Source organism: Amia ocellicauda, chromosome 6, assembly GCF_036373705.1.
Source record: "Amia ocellicauda isolate fAmiCal2 chromosome 6, fAmiCal2.hap1, whole genome shotgun sequence".
Classification (NCBI taxonomy): domain Eukaryota; kingdom Metazoa; phylum Chordata; class Actinopteri; order Amiiformes; family Amiidae; genus Amia; species Amia ocellicauda.
The window spans coordinates 15,604,154-15,620,367 of record NC_089855.1 but is presented as its reverse complement, the minus strand read 5'-3'; the positions used below and the strand labels follow the sequence as shown (position 1 = coordinate 15,620,367).

Here is a 16,214-nt window from a genome sequence, read left to right as displayed (position 1 = left end):
CATACAAATTGGAAACAATGTTACAGTCTCAAGCACTTTTAATCTAATTCTTCCTGGAGCGAAGGAACTAATAATGCCTGCATTTCTTTATATCTGAAAAAAAAAGCTCCATTCTAAACAAGCAACATAAAATCATAATTGGCAGATCCCCTACAGCAAAGGCATTTTACTTTTAAATAAATTCATAAAGTTCATACGCATATAGGAGAAAAAAGTGGATTTGCATATTTAGCTAGCATTAGATTCCCTTTGCTGTTAATTTAAGAAGTTATTCAGCATTTTGGGCATTACTTTAAAGTAATGCATTAGTTGTGCATTAGCTGGAAATTCAAGATGCCACAGCAAGAGATTTTATTTGATGCAAGTTGCATATAAAATTTGACTAGACAGTAGGCTGTTTTATTGTCTCAGAGCAAGCAGTCAACCACTCTTTTGTACAAAGCAGAGAATATTCTTTAAAGAGGGAATGTAAATGTAAATGTATCAGTAGCTAATGCTAAATAAAAATTCTTCCCAGCTGCAAAAACTCAATACCTGTACACTCAAGACAGTCTTGTACATCAGTTTAACCATTCTCCAAAGAAAACATCAGTGTCAGAAAGAAAAAAATACTAAATTTGTTCCAGCATGCAAATTCATATAGAATATGACATTTATATGGTTAAGAAGCAATATGGGGGGGTGTCGGAAAGAATTCTACATCCAGAGTCACTGTTGCATATTAAATAAAAAGTCCAATATAGAAAACAAATGCAAAGAATGATTTTGGTTTCACAAGCCTATGTATGCATCAGAGTGTAGCTCTCTGCCTGGGGGGTAGGTTTTAAAATAATGGAAAGCACAAAGTGGTCTCCATTGAAAAGAAAGCAAAAACTCAAAACATGCATCAGTTCATTTATTTTACTGTAGGTAGCAGAGTTTAAGATACAGTGAATGTCTGCCACAACAAAGGATTTCATCCAATTTTATAAATCTGTCTTTATACTTATGCAGAAATTTCACCTCCCAAAAAGTAATACATCTTAAATGAAAAATGCAACTATAAACAGGATTTATTGGTATTACCTAACTGATTCTATTCATTTATCTGCTGTACATTAGAAGTCCAGATAGTGTTGCAACTTTGAAGTGAGACTCACACTTATCATGATTTACAGCAATGAATTCTAGGGCTGTCTGGTATGGTGCATTAACACTAGAAAATGGATTCATGATGAGGCTTTGCACATGGGGCTCTGCATCAACTGTATCCTACAAAAAGAGTAGTAGTAAATACTGTCGTCCTCCAATACACAGCACAAACCACAAACAAGCTAACAATACACTAATTACACACTGTCAATGTTAAAATACAGCCCTCAAAAAACAAAAAAAAGTGCACGTTGCAAATTATCAAGGGGGCTGGGTATATTTATTGAGCACAGTAGCAGGACCACCTCTAACACCACCCACCCCTACCAATCTGATCTCAACATTTATTTGAATGCAAATCAGCACCTTTGTTGATCCTTTCAGTGGAACAGTGTCATTCATTTTTCTATTGCAATGATACCTCGATAAAGATCCTTCATTTGCAAGTCAGAAAATGGTGACCAAAACTCTTAATTTACTTCCCAGATTTTAATCAGTGTTGATCACAACCTCTGCGATACTATAGGCTGCAGTTGAGAATAAGATAAACTTGGGCTTGAATGAATGGAGCATTTTGAGTCCACAACAGTGTGGATTCCTACTGTAAGCACTTTGTTTCCCATTAAGTGTTTGTTCCTTTTGTTTTGTTCTTAGTTTTTTTTTCTTCCAGCTTTTCATATGGGGTACTGGCACTGCGGTGGCTGCCGTAAAGCATCAACTAATTTGCCATGCTGGGAGAAGGCAAACAGGAGATGAGACGGCAAGATTAGATGCTTTTTTTTTTTTTTTTTTTTTTTTTTTTTAATTGAGGACCTCCCACCGGCAGCACTCAAAGACTTCTCAAAGCCCATAGCCATTACATCTGTAAGTTCATTAGGGTCGCAACCTGACAGAGGTAATCGTTAAACCGCCATTCAAGAGGTTTACCATCTTTTCAAAGTGTTAATGCACAATAAACCAGAGAGGGCAAAATAAATTAAAATATGTATTAATGTTTATGAAATTAATTCTGTAACATTGGCTTCATTCCTCTGAAAAACAGAAGGCACAAAAAAAAAAAAAGACAAGAAATATGTATTCACTTGTATTCCTTGAACCAAACATAACCCATCATAATTGCATAAGTCTATGGTGCAAACCCCTTAAAATAAAAACAGATTAAAATAAACCAGGTGTGGTCCTATTTTTTAGTAATTTACACAGATTTAACCCATAATCCCTCCTGAGCTACCATAATAATATGCACAGCTGGCTACAGTTAACAGGATATATTCATGTGATTGGATGGAAAGTTTGACCACTTGCTGTGGTCATGCCAATTATGGCTTTGCAAACATAAAAGGAACAGAAGCATTAAAATCCCCTTAACAGCATGCTGTCACCAAGGACAAAAAAAACCTGAGACTGAAAATGTGAAATTCTTACAAATAAAGGCTTTACTTGCCTCTCCCCTGTTTCAACTCAGACTGTCTGACTAATCCATAATAAATCCAAACATAAAGGCTCCCAACTCTAGAAGTCCAGAGAAGGGGGGTGGGGGGAACCCTCCTTTTTCACCACGTGTACAATAGGCTGCTACTGTGTACTAATATCTGTAGGTCATTAATACAAATCGAGCCACTGGCCTGAATATCAGGTAAAGAAAGCCTTAGAGTAGCTCTGGATTAAAGTAATGCACTAAATTCCACATCAATTTTTCAGGCTAAAAAAGATGCAACAAAAGCTTCTTCACTGTGGCAACAAAATGCAGTGTTAACATTCCCCTGAGGATTGGATGTCGGAAGCAGACAAGGGAAAAAAGCATTAAAGTGTGAGCCCAGAGGAAAAAGAAAGGTCAGGTTTGTAATTTTAAAAACTCTCAGGAGAAATAGGCTTTAGAATTTGAATAAAGTGAGATGTACACAGAGTGAAAGCATGTATATAAAAAAAAATATATAGATTTTAAAAAGACCACACTATACAAGCCTTTTCAGTTATATGCAGAGTTCTCCCAACAGCCCAAATATATTCAGCATGTGGGATTTGGAGAGCGCATGCCCTTTAGAAGATGAGTACACCTAATTTCCTTTAACCCCACAAAACTTTGAACAGTAGGGGGAGAGAAAAATAAATTAAAGATACACCGCCAACAGTTACACATTAGACAGATGTAGAACATCCCACCAGGAAGAAACTGTATAACGGGAAAAATAATATTCTTGCTTTTTCAGGACAAACATCACAAGACTTTGGAGCCTGTCATTTGAAATGCATGTGACTCCACAGAATTCATTATATATGCTAAATAAAAATAAATAGAAAAAAATAAAAATAAATAGAAAAAAAAAAAAAAAAAAATCACCATTATGACCTGAAAATAAGTAAGGTGTTCCAGGATCAAAACTGACAGTTACATGGGGGAGGCAAGCGTAGCACCTCACAGTGTGTGAAGTGTGTAGCTGAAATTCATATTAAGAAGTGTGCAGTCAGGAGTATGCCAGGACCATCCATATTATACTAACCAGCTGGCAACACTTCCCTACAACACGTTAAGCATTTTACACTGTTTGTGTTTTAGTACAATTAATTACAATCACGTGGGGCTAATAAAATGAATGGATCACAGTTTGTGTCAAAAATCCCCTTCAGATTCAGAACACAGTCTCCCTGAGAAACAGGTTCTCAGTGCAGGCATGATTATCCTCAAAAGTACTGAGAGAACACATTTTTCATTGTTTTGAGTTGAGAAAACAACTTCTTCAGACCATCAGAGGCACATCTGCCCCCAGCTTGTGGGGCAAGCACCAAGATCACGGCTCTTGAACCGATTTTGGCTTTGACATTCCAACCTCATTGGTAGTGAAAACATTGCTGTAACGTCTTTTTTCTTTTAAGCCCATCTAAACAGTGTGTATTGTAGTTTATTTTTCTGATCAGGAAGACAGACAGTAAACATGCACTGGAAAAACTACAATAAACAACACTTATTACTTGCAATTAGAGATTTTTTAAATGTTGCAAATTCAATAGGTTTTTTTTTCAATTAATTGATAACTATATATATATATATATATTTTTTTTTTTTTTGTTTTTTGTTTTTTTGTTATTCAATGCCAACACCAAGACTAAATGGTATTGGGAAATAACTCTAAAGATTTCATTTGTTTGTTCATGATCTCTATCCAAATTTATATTTTTGTATAAATAGAATACTCCCAGTTCATAGCTAGCAGTTTGAATGCATGTCTTGCTTTACAAGATGCAGGCAAAATAAACAAAATATTTGAACCTTATAAAATGTAAACCTGACATATGAGCAATCTGTAACACAGGCAAACATGTTATTAAATAAAAGACAAGAAGGTGCCAGAAAAATATTTCAAATGCAGAAATGAAGCAGCAATAGCAACAATATATAGGTGGGGCAATAAAGGTCATATATTGGGGTACAGGGGCAAGGCTACTGCGGGACCTTTTGCTATTTTGTGGGTGTATCTTTCACTACAACAATACAAAATAAACCATGAACAATGTCAAATATCATTAACCAACAGCTACCAGAAGTACATGAATAAAACACATCCTATCCACTTCATGAAACTGTAATTTCAAGAGCAATTTGAAAATATTTATAGACAAGGCAATTACAATGCCCAAAAGAGGACAGTGGGCATTGGGTAGTGGTAGTAGCAGTAGTACTTTAATAGTAGGATAGTTGTTAAACAAGAAAAAAAAACAGATGTCAACAGAAATATAAATAAAGTGGCACTTAAAATACTAAACTACGGTGACAGTTTCTATACGATAAATTATCAAATGCATTGACAGTTATAATTATTTTTCATGTTAACACATAAAATACTTAAATAGGCTTTAAGAAAAACTAAGTTTAGCCAATGTACGGTTATAATAATATAATTTACTACCTACTTTGAGTCCATTAAAACATTTACATTTGATCTAAGTCGAGACCTAAACATCAGTAACATCATACGCAATAATGACAAAATATAATTAGTGTAACCAGACATCTACAGCTATGAGTAACCAATCAATGGTGTAAACGGGATCTACCTCACACTCTATAGTCTAGCTAGTCAGTACACCACTAGGAATTTGCTTTACCAGGGCTGTTGATTTTGTTTAATGCCAGTTTAAATGTGAGTTGCCTTGCCTCTACTGTTTGGTAAATGAATACATTTACTTCAACTTCTTCATCTAACCAGGACCAGCAAAACTAATTTTAATAGCTGAATTCATTTATTTCATTCGTGAAGATTCACAAGCATCAATGATTGACAGCTTTTTTTTTTTTTTTTTTGACACCTGTAGAGATCTATCACGTTGCCTGAATATGACCAAAATCTGAAAAAACTCATGTCTGAAACAAACACATTATTCCAGGTTACAAGTAGGCTGATCGAACAAAATTCCTCACAGCGCTTGATAGCGCTGTCCTGAACCATTTGCTGGCACCCTGACACTCTTCTCAGTCTTGCTCCTTTTCTCTCCCCAGTCTGCCATTTTCACTATGTTTCACTACATTACCATAGCAACATCCAAACACTTAGTGCTCATTAAGAAGTCAAAGCATAAATGCTGCAAGAAACTAAATTGTGTGAACGCGAGTCATGAATACAAGAACTATAATACCCAAAGAATGGTTGAATATTGAAATAATCGATTTGATTAATTATCCCAGCTGTCCTAGCAATGTATACAAAAAAATCATAAATCATACAAAACTGGAAAACCTTAGTTCTCATTAAAATATATATGTAAATAAATATCTCATTGGAATGAGAAAAAACACAAAATTATTCCTTATGCCAATTGACTAATTAATAGAAATTTGAATTAGCACTTCATTATGCCAACTTTAATTTGATAATGCAGATAAGATGACAAAATGTAAAATACCTTTATACTATAGAAGCATCAGCCAATGAAAAACTGGACATATTCAAATAATTGTAAAAATTCTAATGATACATTTCACGTATATGCAAAATATTACTAATATCAAAAAATCTGTTACAATATTAATTTAACTTCAATCCACAGTTTGTCTATGCCACCTCTTTCTAAAATACTTTTGTTATGAGTGCACACAATTGTGGTCAAAAATATCCCACGAAAGACAAACACTGGGAGCAATCAATTGCCTGAATAAGTGAAACAGAGGCATGAAACAAAATTACAACTTAAATGCAAATTGATGCGAGAATACAACTAGCAGTTGGGTGGCTGGACAGTTAAAGGCTTTCACATGCAGTACAGGTTGGCCTGCACAATCCAGAATGTATTGGTTCAGCTATGTACCCATACTTGATACCCCAAGATGTAAAACAAATCTCCATGCACCACTAGGACTGACCAGGTTCAGAATCACTATGATGACTAGTGCAGCAGGGCCAGAGCCCTAAGCTTACAGTGTTGCTAGCGGATACTGCAGCCCTAATGTTCTGTTGCGTGGACTGGATTTTGAAGAGAAAAGGCTGGCCTGCCAAAGCACATTTCAGAGGAACCTTTCCGACAACACTACAAGGACGTATTAGAAGCTTGACCTACACATACAGAAAAAACTGCTATAATTACATTTTCACAGCCAAACAAATAGAAATGCAATAAATATTATTGAAATTCAAAAATATGCAGTGCAACGCAATAATGAGACTTGGATGATATGGAAAAATATATATTTCATGTGAATGAAACCTAACCTGAATTATTAACCATATCAATTTAGAAAAGCCACACACATAGAAAGAGGGTAAGCACAAAACAGGACAATGTAAATAAATAATGCCTGGAGTGACAAACATACGTTGTGATGTTTTATTTTTTCAGTTAACGGTTTTTATGTAACATGTTACACATTTTAACATTAAGAAACATCAGAAACAGAAAAAGGAAAAGGAAACAAAGTACGAATGAACATCTTTAGTGGTATGAATATTTATTAAACAAATTAGAACAAATATTTTACAAATTCTAATTAAGACTTTAAGGTGCAATTTAAGGTTTACTTTTTAAAACAATTAAAATAGCTTATACATTATTATTTTTTGGTGACCAAACAACATGTTTGGTTCATTATCCAAGAGAAATAATTTAGGATAACGACCTAAATGATGAAAAACAGAAATTACACATCATACACTGGTATGATACACCTAGTCCCACATCTGGGGACTTGCTGAACAAACAGAGCACCAAAGTACTTGACTTACTCAGAATTCATTAAAGTAAACAACTTCCATTCTTCAGAGATATAGCATGAACAGTCACGTACAAACAGAATCTCCTAAGAGATAAGATAACATCCTGTATCCTCAATTTACCAATACAGGGTTTTTAGAGACATTAATGAAAATCAGATAATCAATGCACCAGTTAAAATCAATAAAATCACTTATCTCTCCAAGTGAAAATACTTAATAACAAACCACAGGTCTATTTTTCTAAAAACAAATAATAAACAAAATGTAAAAATATAACTTAGCTAGGCCATCACACAGGCTTTCATTTCCACCACACAGGCTTCCAAACCGTTATTGCCCCACCTGTACACTGCTCTGTGATGCTTACAGTGGCAGTGAGGATGACTGAGAATCAGCTTACCCTCCGTTGCAAAAACCTGACATTTTAATTAGAGGATATTGTAATTATGATGATTTTACTTAATAGATATTTTGTTTAAAAAAAAAAAAAAAAAACCTTTGTAAATGAGTTTTCATTACCAACTGTAATGTTCAAAGGGGACAAAAAAAAAAAAACACCAGTCATATTCCATCAACTGTTATGCAAAACAAAAGCCCAGCTTGAGCAGCTGTTCATACTCCGTTAAAGAGAGAGAGAGAGAGAGGTTTCACTAGCCTACAGGTTTCCCCTGTTGTTCAAATAGTTCAGTTGTTTTTTTGTTTTTACTAATGATTGATCTTGGAAGATGAAAAAAGAAAAAGAGAAACACTTGGTACGAACTATGGTTCATATTTTTGACACAGAAGCCAACTGATTATAATGATTAAACCAAGGCACCGCTTGGGTTGTTATGAAGTGCTTTTATAAACAAGTAATGAAATTATTCTGAGTTTACAAATTTGTATTTCAATACATGAGATGCATACTGCCAAATCTATAAAGGGGGAAGAAAAAAAAAATACAGAATATATTTATCCAGTCAGGCAACATTAAAACTGAAATAAATCAGTCACTTACAGCAACTACAATGGAGAGCTTTTAAAGTGAGTTTTGGGGGATTGAATGATATGCATCTATACTCACCAACTCTTATCTGCCTAAATAAAACAAAACAAAACAAACATAAAGGCACTTTTGTGGTGGACTAATGCAACACAGAATTGTTGCTTTTTTTCATCCTTAAAATCTTTAAATCCAGAATTCCACAAATAAATATAGCCAAATAATTATGAAATCTTATTGTTTAAAGGACTGCCTTTCACATCACAAGTAAGGTTCCACAAAAGTACTCTGTAATGAAGGCCACAGCAATTTCACCTTCAGTACTGTGGAATATACTAGATTCCCCAGACAATTTGCAACATCTGTACTGTAATGTTGTACACAGGAAAGATGCTTATAATGGCCGTAAAGTCAGTCACCTCAGAGCGAACATATGAAGACCTAGAGCACAACTGACATTTGATCAACTACAAACTAACAGACTGCATTCCAAATATAAATTTACTCCTGTTACTTTAGGAATCATTGTTTCAGAAAAGTGTCTGGCATAGGGACAACTGAATTTGCCTAAAGACACTAAACTAATGTACACTACACAATACAAACATTTAACAGACTTTAGTTACATTAACTGGGGGTACTAAGCACTGTGTACTGCATTTCTAGTTATATTTATTTTGTGATCAGATGGTTTTAATATTGAAAAATATAAAAGGTACATAAAAACCAATTTTTTAAATAAACTAAGCCTCTTCTAAAAAAAAATATTACCAAAGTTCTATAAATAAAATGTCAACAACACATTCAAAACTAAACTGCTCTTATGTTTGAATATCATCAGGGGCAATTATTGTATGGAAGAAAATTCAGCACTTAAAAGTTCAGTAGTGTCAAAATGAGGGAACACCTATATCACTGACAAGTTATCAAAATTAACATATTGGTGAAATGCAATAATATAAACTAAGTCTGTAAATCTCAATTAAAGCTGTAATAACACTGGAACTTTGACACCAAAATATAACTAGGCCTATAAAGTTTTTGCAGAGCTACATACATTGTAATAGGAATGTCTGAACAATGGTTAAGTGTCTCTACCACTAAATGTCACTACTATGATTCAAAGGGATACAAATGAAAACAAATTACAAGCCTTCGACTAAATATTTACCATGAATAATAAAAATGTGTATTTGCATTTTTACTTTTTGAGAATTGTGGTTTTAAATATATAAAATCAATCTGATAGTTTCACAGATTTAAACTGCTTTGACTGATAAGCACAGTTTAACATCATAACATGCAACAGACAGTAAATGTATTTTGAGTATTTGTTATTGGAAAGATTTGTTCTATGATCATATTCTTTAACGGTTAGTGATAATGCACTTTCATTTATTGAAGACAGCTATTAAATATTAGATGTTACTCCATTTGCAATTCTAATATATTTCATGATTAAATCACAAGATGGGAGAAAAGCTCAAGATTGCCAATCATTTCAATTAATGCATTAGAGCTGATTTTTCTTCTTTTTTTGGGGGGGGGGGAGGGGGGGGGGTTCCACACATTTCTAAGCTGTTCTTATGTTCAATTACTACCTAAACAAATTAAGGACTAAATAGTTATTCCTTGTACTAAAATGAGCCATTCCATTGTGTTCAGTGTAGTACCAGATACGGTCTCGCATATAGTATAGTGTTTTAATCTAAAGTAAAACAAACTGACTGTCATTTAAAGTAGGGTTTAAAAAATACATTTCATTAAGGCAGAACTTTAAGTCTTTTCTAAACACATGAAGATTGGTGGGACTACAAAATGCCAATCAAAATCAATGTGGCAGGTAAATGTTTCAAAGTGAATTTTAAAAAGAAAAAGATGACTGCTACAGAGAAATTGTTTAAATGGGTTGCATCCCCTGCAGTGTAGCTCAGTTTCGTTTCTCAAGGTTGAAATTCCATGATGCAGAAAAAGAGTTACACACACATATGTACACACAAAATGATATATGCATAAAGATACAAATATACTTGATCCTTTCCTAGGTTTAGAAATAAAAAAACACATCTCTGACACTAATGGTTCAATTTATAGGGCAAAGTTCAAAAATGATGTGTAAAATGTTGGTAAATCTTTATAACAAAATGACAAGATGGCTCCAAAAGAGACTTTCCACATACTGCATTTCAGAAGACTTTGTATCAAAGATACAAAGAATATTATAAATGTATATATTTGTATAAAAGTAAAATAACTGCTCAAAAATAAACATGTGAACTATACCATGCAGTATATGAAAGATCAAAGTGCCCTTTTTACATTATATTAAAAGAGAAAATATCCCTAAAACCAGCTGAAGAGAACAATACAATACCTGAATGGGCTAATAATGGACGCAGGCCAAGATGTCAGCATTATCACAATACACAACTAAATGGCATTCTGTGCACAAACAAGTCTAAAACAAGCCTTTACCATCATCTGGTCTGAGAAGTCAAATATTAAGTTATTTTTCAATGCAGGAGTCAAAAAGGAGAAACCTGTAAAAGTTACAGTACCTACTGTGAAATATGGAGACCATTCCATCTTACTGTGGGGAAACGTTAGGCCTTTAAATACTGGAAAGAATCTCAGAATGCTGCAACATACCAAACATGCTACTGTTCGAAATCAAAGTGTAGTGGTATGCCAACTGTGCGTGTGTAGTGTGTGTGTTCATCCAAGAAGCATTACAATTTTACTTGAAAGTCATATACATTAGATAGATGCACATTGTTGCCTGTGAACGTGCTCAAGAGACTCTTGCAGCACACAAGCAGGATTAAGGGTTGCAAATGTGACCCACTCATTAACACAGGCTGTGCCCTTCTGAACTACAACTCCAAGACTCATTGGGTGTAACTTTACATTTCAGCTTGGCAAGGATTTGATGCACAAAGCAAGTCATCCACAGTTTCATAAAAAGGAAGAGTATCACAAGGATGGGCCTTCACAATCACCTAACTTTAATTGAGCGGAAATGTCATAGTTGATTGGATCCCACACTTGAAATGCACTAAACATTTGCTGCCACTAAAACATCAAGTCAAATTGCAACACAGTAAGTACTAAACAGGTGTATAAAAAACTGTTTGCTAAAAAGTGATCATTCAGCCCAGAAATTACAGCCTACACCTTGCTGCCATGTTTGATTCCAAGTGACAAAGCCACAACAAACTGGCATAAACATAATAGTGTACAGTGAGATTAGATGAGTTTCTAAAATGAAAAAATATAAAATAATGTTTGTTCTTGAAGCGAAAGCCAGGACACCATATTAACATCATTTTACCACTAAAAACAGATGTATGGAAAGGGATGCCCTCAAACAAAGGAGGGTATGGCACAGACTTGCTCAATAACAAAGCTGAAGTCACAGTGTAGGAGCAAATTCCACTTGGTAAAATGAGCCACCTTTTGAGTAATTATGAAAAATACATGAAACATCTATTAAGACGATTAATGTAAGATGATGTAAAATATCTTTATGTTCCCTGAAAACTGTTCCATAAAACAAAACTAACAATTCTCAATGTAGACTACATAAAGTCATTAACTTCTAGTTAAGTATTCTTAAAGTTTACAATAAGTGAATGCAAGGTTACTTTTATTGTAGACATTCATAATAGACAGGTAATTTCTGCTAAAGCTCATAGGAATTACACAGAATCGACGAAAGTACTTTATTTTGTTTTACAGCTACAGAATTATATTCACGTTGAGATGCACTAGAAACCGTGACGACATGATAAGATTGAAAAAATACAATCTAAATTGTCGTTTTTTTGCGTCTGCGTTTGGTTACTTCATAAATACATATTCCTAAAAAATATACAAACCGTTAATTTCGTAAAAATCGATACATAGTACACAGATTAAATATTCTTGTACAATTGTGCGAATATTAGCAATAATACAAATAATAAACATTTGGACAAAGGGAATAGAAACATTTGTGTAAACTGCTTGAGTAATGTGCATGCAACAGACGGATCACAAGTCCTGTAACACAGAAGCGCTAAATTCAGAAACAATAATAATAATAATAATAATAATAATAATAATAATCCGTGGTTTAAAATAAATATATACAATATCAGGTTACTGACATATCTTGCAACAACTGCCTGATTAGGCTTAAAAAAAAAAAAAAATTCAATAATTAATATAACCCAAGTGACTGAAATTGATAGACCAGAAAAGAAAACCGTTTAAAAATGCTACGTAAGGTGCACACAAAAGAATGACTAAATAAATAAATAAATAAATAAATAAATAAAAACATCGGGGCCTGCTGATTTCTCTCTCTGTCGTGAAGCCAGGGCCTTGCGTGGAAGCTGGGAGCCTGGGCGGATGCAGTAGGCCTCGTTTGTCCAGAAAAAGACTCATCTGAACCACAAACGCACATGTTTCGATATAAAATATAAACAGACTAGTGGTTGCTTAAAGATTGAAATTACTAAACATGAGAGGCGGGGATCCAAGCAGCCATTTTAAATAAAAGAAACCTCCCCAAATTAGACATTCTAATGAGACTTTAATATATTCAGACATCGTAAACAAACGCCACCCACACCACTACTGTATAGAACACCAACAACATTCAGCTTCTATTCGAAAGCAACGATCTAGTTCTGATTTTATGTATGTATATAATAAGAAACAACTTAATTTAGAACATTCACAGTGTTGATATAGGCTACTGTTCTATTCATCTATAGGCTACATTACACGTCAATTCGTATTTATTATTTTAACCACTCTTAAATGGTAATTTGCAATACTAGCAACATTTTAGTACAATTAGCACAGTACTGCGCTGACACCACTTCTCTTCAAGTTACTGTTAAAGGTCTATTGCATCTCCCCACCCCCCATACAATAAAATAAACCCGTATGCGATTTAAAAGGGGGTTGTGAACACTGGTTTCACTACAATTACAACTGCCTTAAAAATAGAAACAATTGCTTTTTGGGTATAAATTCAAGGTTAGCATGTAGTGATATGAATCTTATCACATTATTTTTCAAAATCGTAGTTTTCAAACATTAATTCTGCATTGTATTTACCAACTTCTCGGCTCAAGAAAACCCCCAGATGTAACGTGAACATAAGAAAGCAAAGTCAGCCTACAGCACTATCACCATAGCAATAATATATTCAGAAAATGTAGTTTTTCCTACAAAAATAAATTCGTAACGTTACTGCACAGAAACCCGTTAAATAACAAGCCCTTTAACACTTGAAGAGAAGAAAGGGGTTTTCAAATATGATATTGCGCTATGCTAAATTAAAATCACAGTTCAATTTCAAGTGTAAGCTATTGAAAACTGCACCCCTGACCTTTCTAACCAGGTACATACATGCATCTCTCCAGCGGTAAGAACAAGCATAATGGGGGAACAAATGAATTAACGTTGTAAACAACAGATGCACAACCCATTTCTAATTTGATGTCCGTGTGTTTTGCATTACATACACGGATTTTCTATCAAAAGGCGTATCTAACAGAACCGCACTTTAGAGGGGGTACATGTGTACTGTAAAATAACCCAATATGAACTGCATGTTACCCTCAAAGACCCAAAGCCTTTCCATCAAACAACCAGCCCAACATGCTTCCATTTTCTCTATCTAGCCAGACCTTCTGTTTTACATCCGTTTCTGAACATTGTAATAATACCAAATCATGCTAATAAAATATGCTAAACCTTAGGTTCACTGTGGGGATGTATGAATATGCAAAGATGCACGCTTTGTGCAAAAGGCACAAAGGATTAAAAAAAAATCATTAAAACGACTGCGGTACATCGTTACAATTATATACCATAAAGACAGTGGTTTCAAATCAGTATTGATAATTCAAACAAAAAAACAATGACAAAATATCCGTAGCCGTGGACTCGCCGGCAAGCATATGAATATGTAAACTGTGCAACTTAATGAGTGCAACACAAAACACAAAGCAGCAACGCTTAGCTATTTATTAGCGTTTTAACCAGGCTTTCTACAATCCCAGCTATTTTCGCACAAATTACAGTGTCGAGATGCTGATTACTAATAAAATATGCTAAACCACGGAAACTCCGCGAGAATATGAATATGTAAAGTGCACAGTGCTCTCTAATCACACAAAGAGGGGGGAATGGTTTTTTATATATAAATTTGCCATCGCATCGCAATCCCCCTTTTGCTCCAGCAGAGTCTGTGAAATATCTATGTATTAATTATAATGATGCTGATTACTAATAAATTATGCTAAGTTTTTTGTTTTGATTCTCCCCCCCTCCTGATCGGGGTTGAGAGAAAGAGTGTTTGAATATGAATATGAATATGTAAAATGCAGTAATGATTACCTGGTCCTGAACTCTCATCTTGACTCGCTGCTCCTCCGTCCGCCATTTTGAATATTTAACCCGAAATCCCAACCCCGAGACAGAGAACTACACACCCCGCGCTAACATAAGCATTTGCATTACACGTCTCAACGTCGTTATTTTTAATTTACAAAATTAAATGCGCACTGCTTTCATAAACCAGTAGCATTGTGCCCCTCGCTAGCAAAATTATACAAAGAATGATAAATATTATTTTAATGTCAAAAAAGGCGAACGAGGCTTCGGCTTCCTTTCGGAAACAGCTGGCGAAAACTGACGAACTTCAAACAAAAAAAGAAAGGGGAAAAAAATACACGAAAAGCTGAATTCTTACTTTTTTAAACTCAACGGAAAATATAACCGTGGTATATTCATGATAGCTGAATTTTTCGCCGAGCGAGAATTTTTGTATAATTTTGTAATTTATTCCTGATTAATTAAATGTATTTAAATAGACGTCAGCTCGTACATTATCCGGAAACAGTCGAAGAATAAGGGTGGTGCGCGTGCCCGCGAGAGGAGGACTCGGGGACGCGCACAGTACAAACGTGACTGCACTCGTGAGAGGAGCTGCTCTGCTGGACACACAAACCAGGGATTACTTTAAATTGCTGACGCTTGAGGAATGTTATATTTGCACAGTGCATTTAGATTCAGACCCATTTTAGTTTAGGATCATTTAATTACTTTCTTTAAACAACTAAGTATCTCTTTTTAATTCCACAGATTCTTAATTGATCTTTTTTTTATGCCCATCTTCACTTCTTTGGAAGCAAAAAGGTGTAAAATATTTATATCCATACATCAGTCTGTTTAACAATTTCCACACCATGTTGTAATTGGTTATACAATTACATTTTACAAAATACATCAGCACACGTGTTTGTGTGCATTCACTTAAAAGAGAACATAATATGTTTAGATGCATCATGAGATCTCATCATTTAGTCAACAGACAAGAACAATGTGGTGGGCACTTAATGTTTGAAACAAGAGTACAGATTAAAGTTTTGGTAAAACGTTAGATATACTTTTACCTTAGGGTTGATTTAATGTGCCAAAAATCAAATGCCTCCAAACACTGATCCCTAATGAGAGCCATGCAGTATCCTTACAACATGTTGCCTAGGCAAATTTCAAGTTTTTTACTTTTTTTATGAGATAAAATGAAAACTGAGAAGCAAATAGTCTTTCTAAGTTTGTTGTTTGCAGTTGTGGCCTCATACCTACCGGGCTAGTATTCCATTGGGATTAGAGTGTTTTTTTAAAAAGCAGCACCTTCCAGATAAGATATTATTAGCCAGATTACATGTGGAGACCTTTCACTTTGTGTCGTTGGTAACACTGCTTTACTGTGAGGCTCCAGACAAATTCAGACTTGTTAAAGGATAGCAACAAGCTCTTATTACTTGCTTTTCCAGTTCTAAGTAGCCAGAGAGATAATATTTAAAACATTGCCTCATTGTGCTTTAGGTATACTT

General features: G+C 34.5%; 1 protein-coding gene across 2 annotated transcripts in view; it reads right to left on the bottom strand.

Moving 5' to 3' along the window:
• The window catches only part of pou2f1a (POU class 2 homeobox 1a), a 34,464-nt gene extending 19,585 nt beyond the window's left edge, over positions 1-14,879 (bottom strand). The window contains exon 1 of one of the 2 annotated variants that reach the window (XM_066706298.1): positions 14,713-14,879. In XM_066706298.1, the coding sequence (XP_066562395.1) occupies positions 14,713-14,758 (46 nt within the window). In that variant the 5' untranslated portion in view covers positions 14,759-14,879. The remainder of the gene's footprint in view (positions 1-14,712) is intronic. The other variant, XM_066706299.1, reaches the window with a different exon arrangement.
• Positions 14,880-16,214: the final 1,335 nt, after the last annotated feature.